Below are 21269 nucleotides of genomic sequence, written 5' to 3'. Positions count from 1 at the left end.
AGCTATCATCAACAATGACCATCATTTGGAAGGAGGGTCATTCTACATCTACAGGATAACTCTTAAGTGATCATGCGGCTCAAGACACATGATAAACTAGGTGTTGTCCTGTAGATGCAGCAGCCTCCCTGTTCTTATCTTGCCTGTGGATTGTGACGACAGATAACCAACTCCTCATGTGCTTAGAGTTGCAGTGGAAAACCACTGGATGGTGGTGACTCAGAAACATGCATTTTCTGCTATTGCCCTATTTGTTGGAATGCTATTTCTTCTACCAGGCGCACCAACGCCAGGGGGCCAAGCATTTTTGGAGCCCCACAATATTGGGGGCAGCCCCCCAATGTTCCCTACTGTCAGGGGGTGGAGGAGGTCGAGCATGGAGTTGAGCACAGCTTCAGTGACCAGCTCTTCCTCCTCCTGCCATGCAAGGCTGCTGAGCATGAGAGAGGAAGGGCTGCCAGCCACTGCATTTGGCACTGTCCCCTGGCTCCTCCTGAAATGCCACGTGACATAACACACATGATGCAGCTTCCTCAATCTTCAGGGCAACTTGGCACCTCTTTCCCCTACCATATGGAAAGCACCACCAGTTACCTACTTTATACATCTTTCCCCCCCTCCCACCCAAGCTCCCCAACATTCCTCCCCCAGGCTTTCCCTGACCAGTAAGCTGACCCTGTCTTTTTATATATTGCAACACTTTGCTGCATTTTTGTGCTTTTAGTACTCTTGGTTTGTGTTTTAACTGTTCTACACCACTACAGGTTTAAATAAACAAATAAGACCTTCATTTTCATCCTGTGGCATGCAATAAAAGTTCACCATAATGTTCAAGACAAGGCAGCTGCTACCTGATGGACCCACTCTAGTCACTAGAGCATCCAATCCCTGGCAATCCAGCAAATCTACCTCCACTCCTACACTTTAACACCTTTACTGCTAACTCTGGTGAGTTTATTGTTCAGATCAATTCATTCCTGTCTACAGAAGACACCTAACAAGTAGGAAACTATACAACAGAATGATTGGCTGCCATCTCTCTGCCCCAACATTAAAACACAACACAGCGTCATCTTATGGAGACCACCAGAACAATTATACCAGAGGCTGCATTGGGCACTGGAGCTGGCATTATTCTGTGAACTGTGTCGTGTCAAGATCATTAAAGCTAATCCTAGCTTCTCTATGGAAAACAATGCAGTGAATCGGATGACCAGGCCTTAAATCTACCCCATAAATCTCCCACCCTGTTCTGCTGACCTGTTTAATGGCTGCCACTGCACGGCAGAATTGATGGCAGCTTTTGCTCCAGTGCAAAGTTTGAACAGTTCTTGGCACCAGAGCAAAGGGGAAAGATTTCCCTTTGCCTTAAAGCTAAAAGCACAGCAATGGCACTATTATATGAAGCTACACAGCAAACAGATAAACAGATTTATATTTATCTGAGGATAATCTTAAAGAAGGGACACGGGTGACGCTGTGGTCTAAACCACTGAGCCTCTTGGGCTTGCTGATCAGAAGGTCGGCAGTTTGAATCCCCGCGACGGGGTGAGTGCCTGTTGCTCGGTCCCTGCTCCTGCCAACCTAGCAGTTCGAAAACATGTCAAAGCGCAAGTAGATAAATACATTTCCTCCAGTAAATGGTGGAATACATTTCCTTCAGTAAATGGTGTTTCCGTGCGCTGCTCTGGTTTAGTCATGCTGGCCACATGACCTGGAAAAACTGTCTGAGGACAAACGTTGGCTCCCTCGGCCAGTAAAGCAAGATGTGCGCCGCAACCCCAGAGTCGTCCGCAACTGAACTTAACTGTCAGGGGTCCCTTTACCTTTTAATCTTGAAGAGTCCGGCCTGAAACACATATCTACATATCCAAACCACAACTAATGATTGAAGGCAAGCACTGATAATCACCTTCCACTGTTCCTACTGTTTAATCATATATGAGGAGACCACTAATTCACCCCCACCCAGCTTCCAGAGTATGAACTACAGGGAGCTTGACCTCCTCTCTGCATGAAAGGACACTCTGCTCCAACTGCAAGTTACCTGGACCAGAAGAAAGGCCTATGCTGGCCTCTACCACCATAGGCCGTAGGCAGGAGGAGGCTATACATGTGCCTTCCAGGAAGAAGATCATGACAAGGGGGAAAACCAACCTGGCACTATCAATTGCTCCAGTGCTTGCTTTTCTCTTCCCTACTATTTCCCTTTTCCTTTTGCATTGTATTATAGAATCATAGAACCATAGCGTTGGGAGGGAACCTGAGGGTCATTCTAGTCCAACCCTCTACAATGCAGGAATCTCAACGAAAGCATCCATGACAGATGGCCATCCAACCTCTGCTTAAGAACCTTCAAGGAAGGAGAGTCCACCACTTTCAGAAGGAGTCCATTCAACTGTCCAGCAGCTCTTACTATCAGAAAATTCTTCCTGATGTTTAGTTGGAATCTCCTTTCTTGTAACCTGAACCTGAAATCCTTTTCGCATGCACTACCGGCAAGCCAAGTGTCTACCATCTTATATTTGAGCAGCTGGTTATTCCTGCCTAAGTGTAAACCTTACGTTTGTCCCTGCTGAAATTCATTGGGGGGGGGGCAGTTTTCCAATTTGTTAAGGTCATCTTGAATTCTGATTCTGTCTTCTGTGGCATTAGCTACCCATCCCAGTTTTGTGTCATCTGCAAATTTGATGGGAATCCCATGTATGAAAACGTGGGAAGAGACTGTGCTATATTTAAAAATAAGTGCACTTGTTAATTTTTAGGCATGTTATAAATGTTACAATATAGTAACACACTTAAGAAAACACTTAAGAAATAATGAGAACAAAAAATGATATAATAGTTTAAAAATATATGCACATGTTGTTGTTGTTGTTGTTGTTGTTGTTTAGTCGTGTCCGACTCTTCGTGACCCCATGGACCAGAGCATGCCAGGCACTTCTGTCTTCCACTGCCTCCCGCAGTTTGGTCAGACTCATGTTGGTAGCTTCAAAGACACTATCCAACCATCTCGTCCTCTGTCGTCCCCTTCTCATTGTGCCCTCCATCTTTCCCAACATCAGGGTCTTTTCCAGGGAGTCTTCTCTTCTCATACAAACCCCATACAAACAAACCCCAATGCACATACAAACCCCAATTAACCAGAAAATGTGAATGATGCAGAAATTTAACTGATCTTTCCAATGCACTCAAAATGCCACACTGAAACCTATGCATATACATAAGTCGTATTAACGGTACAGTCATAAACCCACTGACTATTAAGTCTCATTGAACTCAGCCAGATATAAGAAAGCTTGCTTTAGATCTTATTGCCCATGTCAGCAATGTCCTACTGGAAAATTAATGGAAACCTGAGGTGGTTTATTAAATTCTGAAACTTATTGACTTTAGAGGTTTTTCATTGTTTAAAAAAATAAAACAATTCTTGACTACTTTTTACACTACATGTGTATAATTGGTGGAGAAACATTCCCCCACCTCAATGTCTCTGTTGCATCCAAAACAGGTAAAAACCCCATCCTTGAGAACTGAGAAACTATAGCAACTACTCTACCCCAAACACATGCATCTGGGGTTGCCAGAGGTCCCTTCTAGGTCATAACACGTCAGCCAGGCAGGTCCAGTTCCAGAATATTTTGAAGCAATATTCTATTTTTTAAAAATATATTAAAAACCCCCAACAAATTAATTGCGGGGTGTTTTACATTCTATAGTCAAACAGAATACACAGACTTGTTATAATCAAAACCGCTAACTCTGCTGTACGTATTCCTTTTCCGATTCAGCCTCAAGGTAATGTAAACAGTACTCTATGTCCTGAATCTAGAAATGCATTTAAACTGTAATGACAAAAGGGCAACGCTGTAAAGAGAAGGTGAATCCAGATCCATTCTTGAAAGATCCCATCTCCCTCTCCCAATTTCCAAAGGGATCAAGAGGTTCGCATGTGAGGTCCGTCCTCCTCTTCCTTGTGCTATCCCTGGTTCCCCGTCCATCACTGGAAGAACTGCATACTGAACTCAACAAGTTCCCGGTCACACCGGCTTCCTGCATCAGAGGGAACACGAGAACTCTCCCTAGCGGAGAGCCAGCGCCAGTTCTCGTCTCTTCCCCGCCGAGCTACACACGCGCGCACACTCGCGCGCACGCACCGAGCGCCAGCAAAACAGCACACGCTCCCCTTTCTCTCGTGCATTCCCAAAAGTAGGAGCGGAGGGAGCTCGCCCGAAGCCTCTGCCTGCAAGACGGGAGGACTACAGAGAATGCTTCAAAGTGAACACATCAAGAAGCCAGGTTTGACGCGGGGGCTGCTAGAAAGGATCCCCGCCACCCCCTTCCTCCCCGTAACAACCTCCACCCCCCACCCCACCCCCCGCACCGGCTTCCTTTTTATCGTATGTGAGATCACATCGGAGGCACTGAATTGCAGTAAATGAGGACATTTTCCAGACTGCGTGGCTCCTGCTGCTGCTACCCTGACAATTGCTTCACGTAGTCACGGCTGAATTAATGTTTCACTGCGAAATCTAACGAGGAAGAAGAGGAGGCAGCGGCGGTGCTGCCGGTTGGCTGGCAGCGGTGACCAAGTCTCCGGGAAGCAATTCCACCCCCCTTCTTCTTCTTCTTCTTTTTAAAAAAAAAGAAAAGAAAAATCCCATTGGTGTTATCTTGCAGCAGATGCTCTTACAAGAGTGGATCGTTGCTCTGCAAGCTTGCAGAAGTGAGCCGGGAGAGATGCATCATCGCAAAGGAACTGCACAGACCTTTACTTATTTGTAAGGAAGCGTAGGAAAAGGTAAGCATCGCACGGAGAATCAGCCCAGATTTTGTACGGACACTACTCGCCCCCCCCCCCTAAAAAATAACCCCCCTTCCCCCCCCAAACCCCAAAAAGCTGCTCAGAGATTCCAGAGGGATCAGAGTGCTCGGGAGCTTCGAGACCTCCCCGGAACGAGGCTTCATTGCAAAGAGTGAGTTACCATGGCTGCCTAATTAAAACTTCACAAGCAGAAGTGTGAGCAAATATGCCAAGCGTGAATTTTGTTATAAAGGGGGGGGGCGAGTGAGGGGGGGCGAGTCGTGTTATGCAATAGTAGTACGCGGCTGCCTGGTAACGCGATTGCATCTTATAAGTTTCACGGCAGAAGCGGGGGGGGGGGGGAGAGCGAGCTGGGAGAATACCACTTCACATGTCCTAGAATTTGAGCGTTCTAGAAAAATGTCATAAACCTTGGCCGGGTCGTTCTCAGATCACATCATACAAACTGCTGAAGTGCTCAGGTGACGGTGTTGCTGTTTAAAAGGGGGGGGGGGGACTATCCGCGAACTCCTCCGGGCTGTTGTCTCTCAAGAGTCTAGCCCCAAACCACCAGCTACCCAGCCATTCTTTTCCCCAGCGAAAGGACTAATTAGATTTTGTCACTGATCTGCATGATAATGGAGAACACTACAAGCAGATCTCCTGCACATCGGCAACTTGCGGTGCAGTAGATTAGTCACAGCTAGCCTTCCCCCCCTCCAAATCCTTAATCAGACGTTCAAGGGGTGCAAGCGTGTTTGCTTGCTCCTAAAACATCGGATTCTGGTTTGACGCTGCCCTTTCCCCACTTCTGACACGTTCAAATGGGGAGTCCCGTCCACCTGCACCAGGCGAGCAAGACGAAAAGGGCAATAGCGCGCCTCGGGCTCCAAAGTCACCGGGGCCATATCGCGGCGGGACCTTGCGTCCTGCAGCCTCATGCTGGCGGGGGTGGGGGGAGCGGGGTCCGCCTTGCGTCTTTAGCACTCGAAATAAAAATCCTCTCCTGTGACCTCCGTCTCTCTCCACTTCATAAAACGCTAGAGCGAGCTCCGGCAATCAGGGGGCAACATAGATTGCAGCTAGCAAGCCAGGTTTTTTTTGGGGGGGGGGTGTTGCTGGAGGGTTGAAAGATAAGCCTCTCCGACCATTCTTTACAATCTGGAAAGCCCTGGAGCAGACTGTGTGTGTGTGTGTGTGTGTGTGTGTGTGTGTGTGTGTGTGTGTGATGGGGTCTGTCCCAAAGGAGCAGCAACTCTCCCTCTTCGCCCTCTGTACTACAAAGCTAGGCTAGGCAGTGAAGCGGTTTAAATTCGACCTTGTCTGTCTAAACAGCTTAAATCCTACACAGGCACATAGTGAGGGAGTGTTTAACTCCTTCGGAACTAGAAAGTTTGGACAGATCCATTCTCCTTTCCTACCCTAGTTCCAGAAATCTCATCCCCTCCCGCCACCAGTATGTTGCTATAGTGTAAAGCAAACTGACACAGAAAGCATCGGTGCATATATGTGATTAGTTTCTGTTCCCCACTATGGGGATGCCTTTCATATTTATATTCCGCTTCTCTGATTCGGTGCACATCAAGGTTAACACCAAGATGCTGGATGAAAAACTACTGGCTAGAAATCGTCAGATGTGACCATTGCAATGCATTTTAATCACACCGATCCACAAAATGTTTCAGCAAAAATTCGAAGCATGAAATCAAAGAAAAATCATGTGTATGTTAATGTTTATGCACTTTGCTATTAGAAAGAACATAAATGGGAAAGTAATGCTTGAAATCAAGATATACTTCATTTTAGCATTTATTTTATACTCCTGCGTATAAGCAGAAATAAATTCAAAGCTATAATACGTGATGAGAGTAATGGTCTGTTGTCCAAACAGATGACATAAGTACATCTGGTAGGTTGTTTATGTATATTGGGAGAATTGCACTCTGTGCATAGCTTTTTAAAAAATCAGCATGCTGTGGTGTTGACTTAACACATGAACTTGTGTTATAAATAAGTTTTTTATAGTGGAATGGGTATCAATGGAACCTTAATCAAAATGCTGTGAAGTTATCCCTTCATTTAAAAAACATGTAAGAACAAAATGGGCACCTGCTCCTTTCAATAAATTAGTACAACTTAATTATAAATATGCAGAAGTATAGCCGTTTAAACAATAGAAATAATCAATAAAGAATCCATTTGTTACTGATGGGGGGGGTTAAACTATTTGCCATTCAGTGCACAGGTTTGTTCATTAAGCAAACAAGCAACCACTCTTGCAGGACTGACTTCCAAACTAGAAATCAGGGAAAAAACTAAACTGAATTCAGCCAATGATAAAAGGGTGCAAACAACAAGCAAGTAGAGCACAAGAGCAACAAAGCAGTGATGGGTGCTTAGCACTGAAGATATAAATTAGCAAGCTGAGAGAGCAAAAGGCAGAAATGCATGCCATGCAGTCTTATTAACCCCAAATGTACTTGAAAATGAAATATTCCTCACACAACACATAACATTATAATTTTAAATTCTTCATAACTATGCATTCATTTATTAAATCAACAATTACAAATGCACTCAGCGGTATATTCTGATTTTATTATAGTTTTAACTCATTATTAGGTGTATTAGGTGTCCCGTAAACCACTTAGAGATGACTGTGATTAAGCGGTATACAATTGTTGAAATAAAAATAAATATTCATTGGTATTTGCCAGTTTGGGGTTGGTGGCAGGAAGAGCTGAAAGCAGACCATCAACATGGCAGCAAACTAAATGAAGGTTTTATGTTGCCTTAGATGTAGGCCTCAGTGTTGTCTTGCACAGGCAGAAGTAACTCAATCTTTCTTACAGAAAAATGCTCTTTACAGTTTTATAATGCAATTAGATTTTCAACATCATGCACGGCAGGGGCAATAAATAGTAACTGTAGAGCAGGAGTACCTAATTTGGAGTACAGCAGGATTAGGACTCCCATCATCCCTGAATGTTGGGCCAGGCTGGCCAAGGGTGATGGGAGTAGGAGTCCCAACAACATCTGGAAGGTCATATGTTCCCTGTCCTCTCTATATATAAATATTTCCCAGTAAATAATATTTTCTTGAGAACAATAGTTTCATTTCTCAGACTCAGAAGTAGTGTGTATTACTTGAAAATGGGGGCTGCAGGGGTGGGAACGAAAGCTCCACCCCTTGTTATGGTCACTAGCTCTCATGAGTTATAGGATGACCTTCTGAAGGGGAAGTCTCTAACACTTGTGGAGACTCCCTGTGCATTTTAGAATCTGGAAAAAAGTGAGGGAAGGGGGCGAATAAATCTCCTTCTCCCCTTGCACATCTCCATAGTATACTTTATGAACAACTGAAGAGGCCTGCCGTATGTGTCCATCGCTTCTTGTTCTGAACGTTATTACTGATTTTCACATTGCCCCATTGTTTTCATGCACATATTTTTCAAACATTCACCAGCTTCTTCCAAAAGGAGTCAGACTGCGGTATCGAAGACTGTCCCCCAGGTTGGAGGGACAATCTGTTTGGCAGACACTCTGAATGCACTCCTGCACCAAATACCTGAAAGATGTTCTGCATGTTATAAAGCCCTTTTCCTACATCATCCTTTGAGTGCTGCTCTGCCTGTAATGTGCAGTAATGCCGTGACTTAAATCCAGTTGCAGTCTTCTCATCAGTCACATTACTATTTGAATCTGGGGCATAAGAGCTTAGCAGTGGAGTGAACTGGCTGTACAATAATATTAGTATTTCACAGAACTGTAGAGTTGGAAGGGACCCTGAGGATCATCTAGTCCAACCCCCTGCAATGCAGGAATATGCAGCTGTCCCATATGGGAATCGTACCTGCAACCGTGGCATTATCAGCACCATGCTCTAACCAACGTGGTCCAAAAAGGGAAATAATATTATTATTTTCTGCCCTTCTCCCCTATCCACCATTGCCATTCAGGCTATGGAGTAACTCCATGACCCCACCATACAAACACGCACACAGACAGACAATATTATCTTGTTGGCTGGAAATAAAAATTCAACAAACATTGTATGTAACAAAAAACAAAAAACCCTCTTCCAATTATCACAGAACAGTTCTAATCATCTTTTAATTCAAAAAAGGGCTAGTTAACATCAATTGTTTCTTAAAGTTGATCAGACAGAATTTGCTTATATCATAGATAATGCTCTGCATCATCACACAATAAATTAATGCAGAAATCCCATTCTAGGTATTAAGAATAGGCAGAGAACTAACAAATCTATATTCAAACAACTAATTCCACATGCTTTATGGGACCTTGGACTTTTGTTTCTGAAATATCTGCCTCTCATACTACCTGGCAAGTTGCTTTTGAGACTAGGGGTGAGGAAAGCTGCTGAAAATAACCTAAATTCCAAGTAAGAATTTAGCTTGGAAGCATTTGGCCCTAGGATTCTGGCCCTCATCTGTAACCCTTGATGTGGACCAGCCAGAGCAAATGCTCACTTGCTTAAGCACTCCAAAAGTAAGGATTTTAAGGACTTTGGTGCAATATTAACACCATGTAGGCCTTCCCCCCACCAAACTGGAAAAGTGACATGGAGCTGCAAATAAGACACAGTGTTACATGACAACATGCAAGGTTGTACAACTAGTCTGGTATTCACATTTACATATTTTGAAGCCCTAAGATTCATTATTAATTATACAGAACATGATCAGATGTTCTTCTGTGGCACTGCGAAACCTATTTACTGCACCATTTATCACTTTCAGAAAGAGTAAGAATAACAACTGAATGCATGTAGCACAAAGTTAATCGGCAAAAATTTCACAGGCAGGTCTATTTTGTGTGCATACTTTTTTGCATAATATCCTCACTGGGTTTTAGATATCAAAGCCCCTTTACCTTCCCTGCCATTTCTTTTACTGGTCAGCCCACTCACATAAAGTCCACCACATGAGACTACATCGCCAACTTGCAAAGAGATTTATGTCAAGATGCTGTCAGTGTGAACACAACATGTTTAATGCTTGTAGATATCCTCATTCATGAGCCACCTACGAGTGATTTAAAGCCCAAATACACTGCAATATAATTCACTTATAACTAAATTGTTGACTAATGGTATGACATACATTCCCAGGACAAAATTATTCCAATGACAACTGTAGACTCATACAGGAGGTAGAGCCAATCTGATCTCTCTAGCCAACCTTTTAGACTGCACACCTCCAAGTAGAAAAAGCAGCTGCTGTTAAAGCAACCCAAAGGAATGAAAGCTATTCCCAAGATAAACAAATGTTTGAATTTCCCTCCAAATTATTGCATAGCTTAGCATTTCACAAGCCCTGGCATGTTTTATTTCCTTTTAATATCTGCATCCTTACTAAGTAATTGACAAAATGAATCTACAGTGTGTGTGCTGCGCATGTGCATGTTTGTGTGTGAATACTACACAACTATGAAAGAGACTGGGCCTTATTTGACGTTTGCAATCCAAGGAAGAGATGAAGAAGAGAAAGTATTAAATAAAACCAGGAGCCTCTTTACCTTGCATCTCGCCGACTCATTTGATCATTTTGCTTTATTAGTTGAAATTATAGTATTGTTTTGTAAATTTAACACCATTGAAAGTATTCGATTTCTCTTCTTACGCTTTTCTTAAACTGTGAAGGAACATATTATTAAGGGTGCAGTCCTAACTCCCGGGTGGCAGCAGAGGGTTAAGGGAACGGCACAGTCTGCATTACATCCACAGCCCTGCTGCTTGAACCAGTCAGAGTGGAAGGTGGCAAAAGGATAAATAGCCTTTCACTGCACCAGCTCTCAAACTGGCACAGCATAAAAGCCCTGATCAGGCCAGCTGCAGTCACATGATGACAGCAGGGTCAGCATAAGATCCAGTAGCCGTGATCCCTTTCCACCTACACTCACCCCCCAACATGCCCAGCTTTGGGGTTTCTGCTGGTGAATATACCAATCTTTCAGAGGGTACATGGGGGGCTTCTCACAGGCAGGACTTCCCCACCGATGATAAGAGCTGCTCTGTCAGCAGAGGCTGCCCGAGCTGGGCAGGACTTGGCAAAAGGACATATCCACTCCATCAGAAGTCCAGCCAGCATTTCCAGGCTGTAAATCTGGATTGCACTATTAATCTTTGGTTGCTTTTCGTTGCACTTTTATTACTTTAATGAAGATGTGTTCCTTTGGGGGAAAAAACACACACCAAAAAAACACACTGCAAACACACTGCAATGTAAACATTGCATTAGGGAAAACTGGTTACATGGGAAAGGGCAATGAAAATATAGTTAAGAAATTAAGCAAGTTTTTATTAAGTATTAGGGAAAACAGGATATGGAGAGGGCAAAACTGGAGGAAAACTTGACCAAGAAATTTGTTTTATAAGAGCATGTGAAAGATATTTTAGAAACCATTATTTCTGCTGTTCACCAGATATGGGTATAGGATACCACACGTTTTGTACTGTCGTGTAAAAATAGCTCCAACATTCCAGGGGTTTTAATCTTCCCTGACATGTTAATGTTTAAAGCTGTCTCTCCCTATCACAGCAAGATGAAAAGGACCTAGCCTTTTGCTACTTTTTTGGACTCAGGAATAAGTTCCAGACTTGCAGGCAGAAGGTCATCTATCCAGGCTCTGACCAGGACCAGGACCAGAGGCATACCTAGGGTCCCTTGAGCACTTGGCAAGTAGCTGAATTGGTCCTTCCCCCTTGAAAAACAACAACACTTTACTGCAGTAGCCTCATTAGAAATTACAATAGTAGTTCACAATAGTATCTGTTGTCCTCTTTGGCCCTTTAGAAGGTATTAAAACAATAACCCCTAGACGCCTGGTTACAAATGATTTTAAGCATCACAGGTTTGTTAATTATTTTTAATTATTTTTAATCAACAGGTTTGTTGATTATTCCAATAACATCCTAAAGTTTGTAAAGCAGGTGTCTACTTGCTAGCCAGAAACCAGCCATAACAGGGACTCCTGGAAGCCCTATAGGAGCTCCCTAGTCTGGCCTGGTTTTCATGACATACTAAGCCAAACTATTGCTTTCTGGGACCACAGGAACATGCGAGCTCCTGGGCAAGAGCTCACAGCTTCTTTACTCCTCCCTTGTCTTTCTTTGCACATGTGCTAAGCTAAGCCTGTCACCCAAATCTGGGCTTGTTGTTAGGCTCTCTCCTCACTAACCACAAGCCCTGGGACCAAGGAGAAGCAAAGCAGCTGCAAGCTTCTCTCCAGGAGCCCAAACATTTATGCTGTCCTAGTAAGCCACAGTTTGGCTTACAAGGTTGTGAAAACCGGACCTATGTTTTGATGTCCAAGGTTAAACTATTAACAGGAAATGACTTTTAATATATTTTTTTTAAATAGCCGTCTTCAATTTCTTAGGTATTGTGTGTGTTTTTGTAAGCTGCCATAGCCCTTCAGGCCATGAGATTTGCAGCAGGTCCCATGATGCTTCATCTTGGATGTGTAGAATTTGTCTCAGATGCTTGAATTTGCAAAACAACTCTCCAAAACTAATCACTGGAATTGTGAGACTGAGAAAACATAACATTAATGTTTGCCCAACTGAATCAACCTAAAAGTTCCTTCTAGCCCAGTGCTCTGTTTTCTGTAGTAGCTGGCCAGGTGACTTTCGAAATCACACAAGTAAGGTGTGAAGGCGAGAGCTCTGGAATAGCCAGAGGATCAGAAAATGGCCAGGAGGAAGAAACAGTAGTGTATTGGCTAGAGTGTTGAGTCTAGATTAAGGAGACTTAGGATCAAATCCCAGCTCAGCCAGTTCCTACCTCTTAGTATATACCTCCCTCGCAATGTTGTGATTAAATAGGAATCCCATGTAAGCTACCAGGAGCTCCTTGGAGAAAGGGCAGGATACAAATGTGATAAATAATAGAATAGTGGTGTTAGGAGCAATTTCACACCCTGACCTCTGTAAATCCTTTCAGACCTTTTGGGTTTTCTAACTCTCTCCCACCCCCACCCTGCCCCATATTTCTGTGACTCCTGAGGGCTAGAAACCTACAGTTTCGCTCTTTTTATTTGAATTTGAAAATGTTGCTGGGTTTAATTATAGAGACTTTATTTTACACTCCACAGTCAAATTGCTAACTAGAGATTTTGGGACACCTTGAAAATAATACATCTACTATTTTGGAATCATATATTTGAATACTCACTGATGTGTGAGTGCCACTTGCAACGAGCAAAAGATTAGAAAAGATCAAACAGGAAGAAAAGAACCACTACAACCTCTATTATCCAGCAACAACTCTTAAGACGTAATTAGCATATGGACCGATAACAGATGTTAGAGAATCCATATATTGCTGTACACATTAAACTTCCTCACAGGTGCCTGAAAGCCATTCATCCATAAGCTGCTCCTGTAAGGCACAGAGGACATCTAAATGACCACAAACACATGGGCTGCACACAATTTTGTAGGCTATTCCCATGGAATCTGCACTGCTGCAGTAGGGAGGATGCAGAGTACATGGGGAAGATTCATAGGATTGGGGTGTGAGGCATGGTCATTTAAATGTCATTTCCACAGATACGAGTTTCCCATACAGCTAGGAGGATGCCTAAAGGACACTCAAATGAGCAGACATTGCGCTATAAATTATTTCAAGTACCTACCAAAGAAAGAGCAGCTTTCTCCAACATTCTCATTTAAAACATAATTAAAAGTCCAAAGATATCAGTGTTACATCTATGTATGCTTATAGTGATTCAGAATTTTAAAAACAAAGCATTTCTATTAACCCAAGATGACAAATGATTATGCTACTCTAACAGTCAGATCTCCTCTGCATATTTTCTCAATATACAAGCCCCACTGTGTCCAATGGGACTTCTACTCAGATATATATTCATATGATTGCAGTCTAACTCTTTTAAAACAAGGAAAGTATTAATTTCTGTGACAGCTGAGTACATAGAATGGGCATGAGATTACAATTATGATGTTAAATATTTAGGACAATCAAAACAATGTTCATCTCAACTATGTAAAATGCCTGTACTGAAAACTTAGCATCAAATTCCCTAATTTTCTATAAAGAAAATCAAGCCTCTATCAATGTGCCCACAGCAGAAACATGTAGCAGCACAAAACTTGGCATTTTATGTAAAGTTCCTGCATCTGGCACCTGGTTCAATAGATATGAAAGGAAAACCTATTTGAAACATAATATGGAAGTAGTTTCAAGTCTCTGCTTTGGACAAAATTCTAAAGGTTACAAATAAATTCTTTTCAGTGATGTAATGATTTATGAAAACCATCTATCTCATTTAACATAATGTCAAGGATAACCCATTTAAATAATTTCACACTAGTTCAAAGGTTGAAAAAACAATACGGGCTGGTAGACTGACAAGGAACTCAAAATACTGGTGCCTTCACTGTTTTCTTTTTGACACCTGCTAAAAATGGTGATGCGAATTTCAGTACGTTTTAGTAATTTAACTTTTTGTTATATGTTAGTAATTTAACTTTCATTTGTTTTAAAGTATTGTTTTTTGTAAACTGCTTTGAGGATTCTTTTTTAAAACAACAACAATCAAGCAGTATATAAATTTTATGAAATAAATAAATAAAAATACTTGAAATGGCCCAGATGTCTAAAGAACAGGGGCTTAAATGCCAATAATATTTTACTCAGCATGTTTGTAGTATGGTTCTCAAGACATTCCACTCTGTCAATATTATTTGCATAAAGTTGTGTCCAAAATAGCTTGATCCAAGTTATAAACTGCTTGACAATTAAGACAAGTCTATCTTGCTATATACTGCCTTTACATTTTAGTAACACTTGTAAAAGGCTCCCATCAAACCAGACACACACTTAACATTATTTGACTTCACGGTAACCAAAACTAGTTGTTCCAAATGACACCCAACTTGATATAAATGGCCAGATATGTGCTGTACAACATTATGGTATCCTTTGCCAAAGCAGTTTAGAATATGAAGTTGTCTAACTATGCCAGAGCAATGCTACAGGTGCCATAGCATTAAAGCATTTGCAGCCATGCTGAATGTAAAGTTGCTAGGGTGGTTGCACATAGTCACAAAGGTGGAAATGTATCCAAACTCACGGGGGGGGGGGGGAGAATCCAGGCTACTTAGTAAGTCTAAACTTAAAGGACCCTTGACAGTTAAGTCCAGTCGCAGACGACTCTGGGGTTGCGACGCTCATTTCACTTTATTGGCCGAGGGAGCCGGCGTACAGCTTCCGGGTCATGTGGCCAGCATGACTAAGCCACTTCTGGCGCAATGTAACACCGAAACCAGAGCAGTGCACGGAAACGCCGTTTACCTTCCCGCTGGAGCGGTACCTATTTATCTACTTGTACTTTTTGGGGTGCTTTTGAACTGCTAGGTTGGCAGGAGCTGGGACTGAGCAACGGGAGCTCACCCCGTTGTGGGGATTCGAACCGCCAACCTTCCGATCGGCAAACCCAAGAGGCTCAGTGGTGTAGACCACAGCGCCACCCGTGTCCCTCTATTTAGTCAGTCTACTTAGCCATTAAAAGTATAATGTATGGTTCACTGTGCTGAGTAGCCATAGGGAACTTCAGAATTTCAAGCACTTGTTTTGCTTTCATCCTCCACCATACATTCTCATCAGATAGTGTTGGGGAGGGTTATGTGGGAGTGCTCTCTCATCAAGGTCTTTTTCATGGACCATCATAATTTTTTATGAATGCTGTTCAAGCCCACGCTTTGAAAAACTGTTTTATTAATTCATAAAAAAAGAATTCACAGATTGTCCAAAGTATCTCTCAAACAACACCTGCTTTCCCTCTCAGTGTGATGCTGATCATCTCCTGAAGATGTAGTTACAGGCTATTTGAATTCCTAACAAAGGGCAAAAGTAATATTCTATGTATAATGTCTGGCCTTCTGGTTTCCATGGAGACAGAGCAAGGTTGAAAAATATGGAGAGCAGCTTTCCTCTTTGGAGGCATTCAACTGGGGGTAGTGGATATGGTGGAATAAGGTGCAAGTCTAGCCATGGCTGGAGTTTAATTGGATTTAGGTACAATTTGGGGGGGGGGGCGACATGATGTTTGATACCTTATTCAACTTAAAGTGTAGAGGCTAAATGGCCTGTGATAAATATAAAAAAGGTAAACTGAGCATGAATTCAGCTAGTCATGACATATATTTTTTTAAAAAAAAATAGCAACATTGGGAAAGACTCTGGGCTGCTTCTTAATCCATTAAAATATATCTCATTTTATGAACAAGAGGCAAATGCGCACAACAGGGTGTGCAGGATTGTTCTGATGTGAATGATCTTTCTAAATCCACTTGTCAGAAAGCCCCCTATGTCAGTGAAATGTGTGATTAGCAGAGATAACCCTCCTGCTGCTGGATATGACATTACACCAATACTTGAATAAAACAGTATGAAAGATGGTTAGCTCATCATGAACTCCTCTTTATTGTTCCATACATATCTCCAGTCCGGAGATATCCTTTTACTCTTTCAGTTCATGACCAAATTTCCTGCAGCTTTGTCTTGCTATCGGTTGTCCTCGTTGCTTCAAATTTAATTTGAGAACACGGTTTCACAGTCTGAATTTCTCTTCCTGCTGTTATTATTTACTTCTAAATCATACTTTCATAAACACTTTTTTTAAAAAAAAAGAGGCTTCGCAAAATAAAGTCGTAATGTATTATACTCTCCAGTAGAAGCCTTGGAGAACAGTAGCGGAACTCAAACTCATATTTAATCCCCCTTCCTTTTCTATTTAACATCCATTGTTTTTTTGGATAGTCTGCTCAGTATTGTAAAAGGTGGATGGTTTGTTGTTGTAGTAGTTTTAGAGGGGAGGTAGCTGAGTGCAGAAGCAAGTCACCCTACACCAGCTTCCTGGCAGGTGAGATGCTGTTACTTAACAAGAGAGAGGGGGCAAAGTGGCAGGGAGATCAGCAAAATGAAAACACACCAGTGGAGCCAACCTGGCACTCCTGCCAGTGTGTTTGCAGTGCATTGATCTCTATGCCCCTCTCACTCCCAGTAAGCAACCCACCTGCGAGGAAGCTATGGTAAGCCACTTTTGTCTGAAGGGAGACAGGAATTGGCTCAGTGGGACCAAGTGGCAATTCTGCATGAAACAGCACAAACACAGGTAATGGTTTGCAATACAATTATGATTGTTAGGGAAAGCTTGTTCTCTAATGTAAAATGGGCAGGCTTGAAGGATCTGTTTATTTGTTATCAGAACCATGATGTCCATCAACCAGAGTCAGGTGCCACACAATGAATGGAAACAATGTGAAATTGCAGTTCAAAGGGTCTGGGGCAATTCCCTACTAAACTATAGTCATACACTGAGATAACCTGCAAATACATATACAAATCTACATCTGTGTTATTACTATAGGTCAAGACTGCTTTCACAAAAACTGAAAACTGGCCAGCAGAGCCACACAAAGTAAACAGTCCAAAGTAAACAGTTAATACATTTCACGAGAGTGGGAACATGAAGACTGAGAAGGAAGAGAATAGGACAATGACTATATTTTCGTAATTAGCAGCTAAAAGGAAAAGCATTAATGTGACATGACTCATAAGTATGAAGTCACTATAGATGAGGAAAACAGATGGTCAGGGATGCACAGTTTGCCCAAAGATCAAACAAGTTTTGCTGTGCCTTTCATCAAACAATTGGGAATCAAAAAAACCTTACTGATGTACTTTAAATGTGCCAGTATATCCCAATCTACCGTCTGGCCAGCCCTGCTCTAATGAGAAGCGATCACATTTTAGATGAGAAAGTGTGACCAAAGTCCAGGGGGTGAAAAAACCACCTTTAAGAATGCCCAAAAGCAAGACTTTTGATTCCATATGCCTTCTTCTTTTAACCTAGAGCCCCTATTCCATACTGCTTTCCAATATGCTTTTGAAGCTCTTCAAAGTTGAACATGAAGAACATGGCCTACTAAGGTCCAAAGCCTATTGGGCATGCAGAGATCATCACACAATTCTTATGACAAAAAAGTGGCGTTGTGAAGTGTCAGACTTCAAGGCTAGAACTGGTGACCTTATGGCCCAAAGCTTAGACCTAGCCAAGTGAGCTTTCTGTCTTATTTCAGCACATAAGGTGACGGACATGTAACTACTTATCAAATGCTATTTGGAGCTATGATGTTGTTTCAGTGACAATTGCCCCTGTGATTGACAGGCAGTGTGAAGCCTTTGAGTTGGTAAGCTATAAATACTAAGAGTCTGGGTCTTTCAAAGTTGCCTGGTCAGTAGATGCCACCTGTCTGTTTGCACTTCAGGCCCTGGGTTCAACTTCCTTGAGATTTGGCTCTTCTTCCCAGATTCAGCTCAAAACATACCACCTGTTATTTTCTATGTTGTATGGAACAGCCATACAGTTTGGTTGAGTGGAAGAGTCAGTAGGATAACCATGCGAAACTAAGCCAGTTTTATTTAAGCACCTTGAATTGCATGTGAAACATAAGCAAGTAAATCTGTTCTTCTGAGTAAGGCAGCTGTTACACGTCAGATTCCACTTGAAAGTCTATCAGTCTTTCAGTGGGGTTGTCTGTCATTTTCTTTGAATAAGAAACTGAGCAAAAAAAATCTCACAGCTCTACTGCACTTGTTGATTATAACCTGCTAATTCAAGCATAAGGTTAAATATAGTTTCTAATAAAAATGAGACACAAGTTAATCAATAGTATGTTTTATGTCCGAAAATTATTTATGTTTGGCGGGATGTTTTCTATTTCTAGGTATTTATATAGTTTGTCTACTAATGTCTTAAAAATTAGTTTCTAAAAAAAACCTTGCCAGTTTATGAACTGCACATTATAAATTGCAAATAAATATGAGATGTCTGCAAATGTCATTCAAAGCCACAATGAGCAGTTTTATCTTGTAAATGAGCAAGGAGATCACGTTCATTTTTTAAAATACCAGTTGCAATTCTAATGGCAACATATTATGTTTCATACTGCTTTTTTTACATCAGGCTAATTCATATGCTGTTTCACTTCATATTCAACAGACCTTGGGTATAACTGCTAAAGGTGACATAGCTGCCATCTTAGGTTTGTTCCAACAACAACAACAAAATGCACAGGGCCCATTTAATAGTTTGTATGTGGCTGCAATAATCAGATTGTATTGTACATACTTTTTTAAAAAAAAAATGTGTTTTTTATAAATGCATTTTTTTATTAAAGTTCAGACATTCAAGGAAGAATTTCATTGAATAGACACAAATATTGCAGTGTCAGAAGGCACAACACAATAATAGTGCCACCTTTGCTCTCCTGAAGGGATGGGGTCAGTGCTGTTCCTCTGTAAAGTAGTGGATTTTGCCATAGGTGGATTGTAGTACAACAAATTAAGCTTCCTTGAGAGAACATGTAACCTATCAGTAATGGAATATGCCCTGTATTTTAGGTGAGTGGCAAGATGGCTAAAGGAGCTGATAATGAGATGTGGAATCTTTCGTCTCCAGCCTCACAATCCCTTAATAGTGACGGTAAGTAATTAGTCATGCCATTTTATGATACCACTGTCTCAAGTCCCACATGTCTTTCTGCAAGTTTAGCCTTACAATTTCACTTCAAAGGCCCTTTGTTTCACTGCAGATGGTCAAAATGTGGACTGCTCAGCTACTTCATTAACCCCTTTTCCTTACACCAGGCATATTGTCCTTTTAATTTGAACAAAATTTAAATTTTAAAACAGTGAATCATCTTTTAAAAAAAAAAATTAATGTGTTGGTGAAAAAGTCAGGATAACAGGATTCACCACATCCTTATCAACAGTATGTAGGAACAATGGGATTTGCTGCACAAATCTGTAATACGTACTGCAGATGTACAAGCCATGTACAGCTTGAATGTAGACAAATAAAACAACACAGTGCAACAAAACAGCATAGAACAGGATTTCTTATACCCGCACATAGATTGTTTTATGGCACAAGAAGTTGCCAGTCCACACTGGTTTGTCCATGTTGTCCAATACAGTCGTACCTTGGTTCTCGAACGGAATCCGTTCCGGAAGTCCGTGACTAACGAAAACGTTTGAAAATCAAGGCAACGGTTTCCAATTGGCTGCAGGAGCTTCCTGCACTTGATCGGAAGGTGCGGAAGCCACGTCGGATGTTCGGGTTCAAAGAATGTTCGCAAACCAGAACACTCGCTTCCAGGTAGCCAGTTTTGGTTCAGGAGCCAAAAGGTTTGAGTCACAAGGCGTTTGACAACCAAGTTATGACTGTATTGTCTACTCTTGACTGCCAGTAGCTGCCCAGGTTCTCAGACAGAGGGGTCTATCCCTTTTAAGTTTAAATGCCAGGAACTGAACCTGGGATCTCCTGCATGCACAATATGTGGTCCCTCAGTAGCACACACTTCTTTCTGAACATCACTTTGTCCTTTTTAACACTGAGCTTGCTGCCTAAAGTCACACTGTGCAGCCTTTCTCTAATACTAGATATGTGGAGCTAATGATGATTGCTCCTGTCACATACTGAACCATCCACACACACAACATTTCTCCCCCATTGATTGCTCCTGTCACATACTGAACCATCCCCCATAATTTCAGGGTTCAACTCAAGCTCTGAAATGCTCTAAAGCTAAGATCTGTGGATCGTGGTACATATCAAACCACCATATCCATGTTCAAATCACTGGAGTCCTTTTTGTTACTGTATAGAACACCAAGATCTTTAAATGGGCCCTCTTAATAAAAAATAAAGAATATTAACATTATATATATATATATATACACACACACACACACACACACACGTTCATTTTAGGATATTCTTGTCATTACCCTATGGGTTTGTCAAAATATTCAGTGTGAGAGCTTGCTGTACATTGTTTTCAAACACAGTTTAACACCATTAAACCCAAAGTAGTGGGTTCCTGGAAATTCCTAGCATGACATAGAACACAAAGTTTGAACCACTCACCTCCTGACATAACTCAACAGCTTAACATTTTTCATCAGCTTGTATCACTGTTGTTCTTAACTTTACTGCACATGGTTTAGCAGAGCATATTCTTTTTATACATTTGTTAAAAACAATTCAGGCAAAAGTGTTTTTTGTGCAGGAGTGCAAACCTCTTTTGTGCAGCTTGCATGTTCTTGCTGGCATTCTAAAAACAGGAGCAGCCAATTCTCCATCAGCCCCAACTAGCATAGCCAAAAATCAAAGATGATGGGAGTTGTAGCCCAACAACCTCTGAAGCTACCACATTGGTTACCTCTGCTAAATACATCAAGTTTTATGGTGAACTGTAGCATGAGGGTGTCTTTCACACCCTGCCATCTACATCACACATTCCTTCTTAAGAAAACAAAAACCCATAACCTGAGCTATATTGCAACTCAGTTGGAACCCTTAATAAATACACTGGGTTCCAACTGAGTTTAAAGTGTTACGATCGGAA

General features: G+C 41.8%; 2 protein-coding genes across 7 annotated transcripts in view; one reads left to right on the top strand and one right to left on the bottom strand.

Annotated features, from left to right (window-relative positions):
- The window catches only part of DOCK1 (dedicator of cytokinesis 1), a 359595-nt gene that overhangs the window by 173784 nt on the left and 164542 nt on the right, over positions 1 to 21269 (bottom strand). The gene's annotated exons all lie outside the window — the stretch shown is intronic.
- The window catches only part of INSYN2A (inhibitory synaptic factor 2A), a 59962-nt gene continuing 42739 nt past the window's right edge, over positions 4047 to 21269 (top strand). Inside the window, exons 1-2 of one of the 2 annotated variants that reach the window (XM_028729953.2) lie at positions 4047 to 4801; positions 19261 to 19342. In XM_028729953.2, coding sequence (XP_028585786.2) covers positions 19273 to 19342 — 70 coding nt within the window. In that variant the 5' untranslated portion in view covers positions 4047 to 4801; positions 19261 to 19272. The remainder of the gene's footprint in view (positions 4802 to 19260; positions 19343 to 21269) is intronic. The other variant, XM_028729954.2, reaches the window with a different exon arrangement.

Source organism: Podarcis muralis, chromosome 6, assembly GCF_964188315.1.
Source record: "Podarcis muralis chromosome 6, rPodMur119.hap1.1, whole genome shotgun sequence".
NCBI classification, from domain to species: domain Eukaryota; kingdom Metazoa; phylum Chordata; class Lepidosauria; order Squamata; family Lacertidae; genus Podarcis; species Podarcis muralis.
Note: the sequence above shows the minus strand (reverse complement) of the source record. Positions and strands in the feature narration are given on the sequence as shown.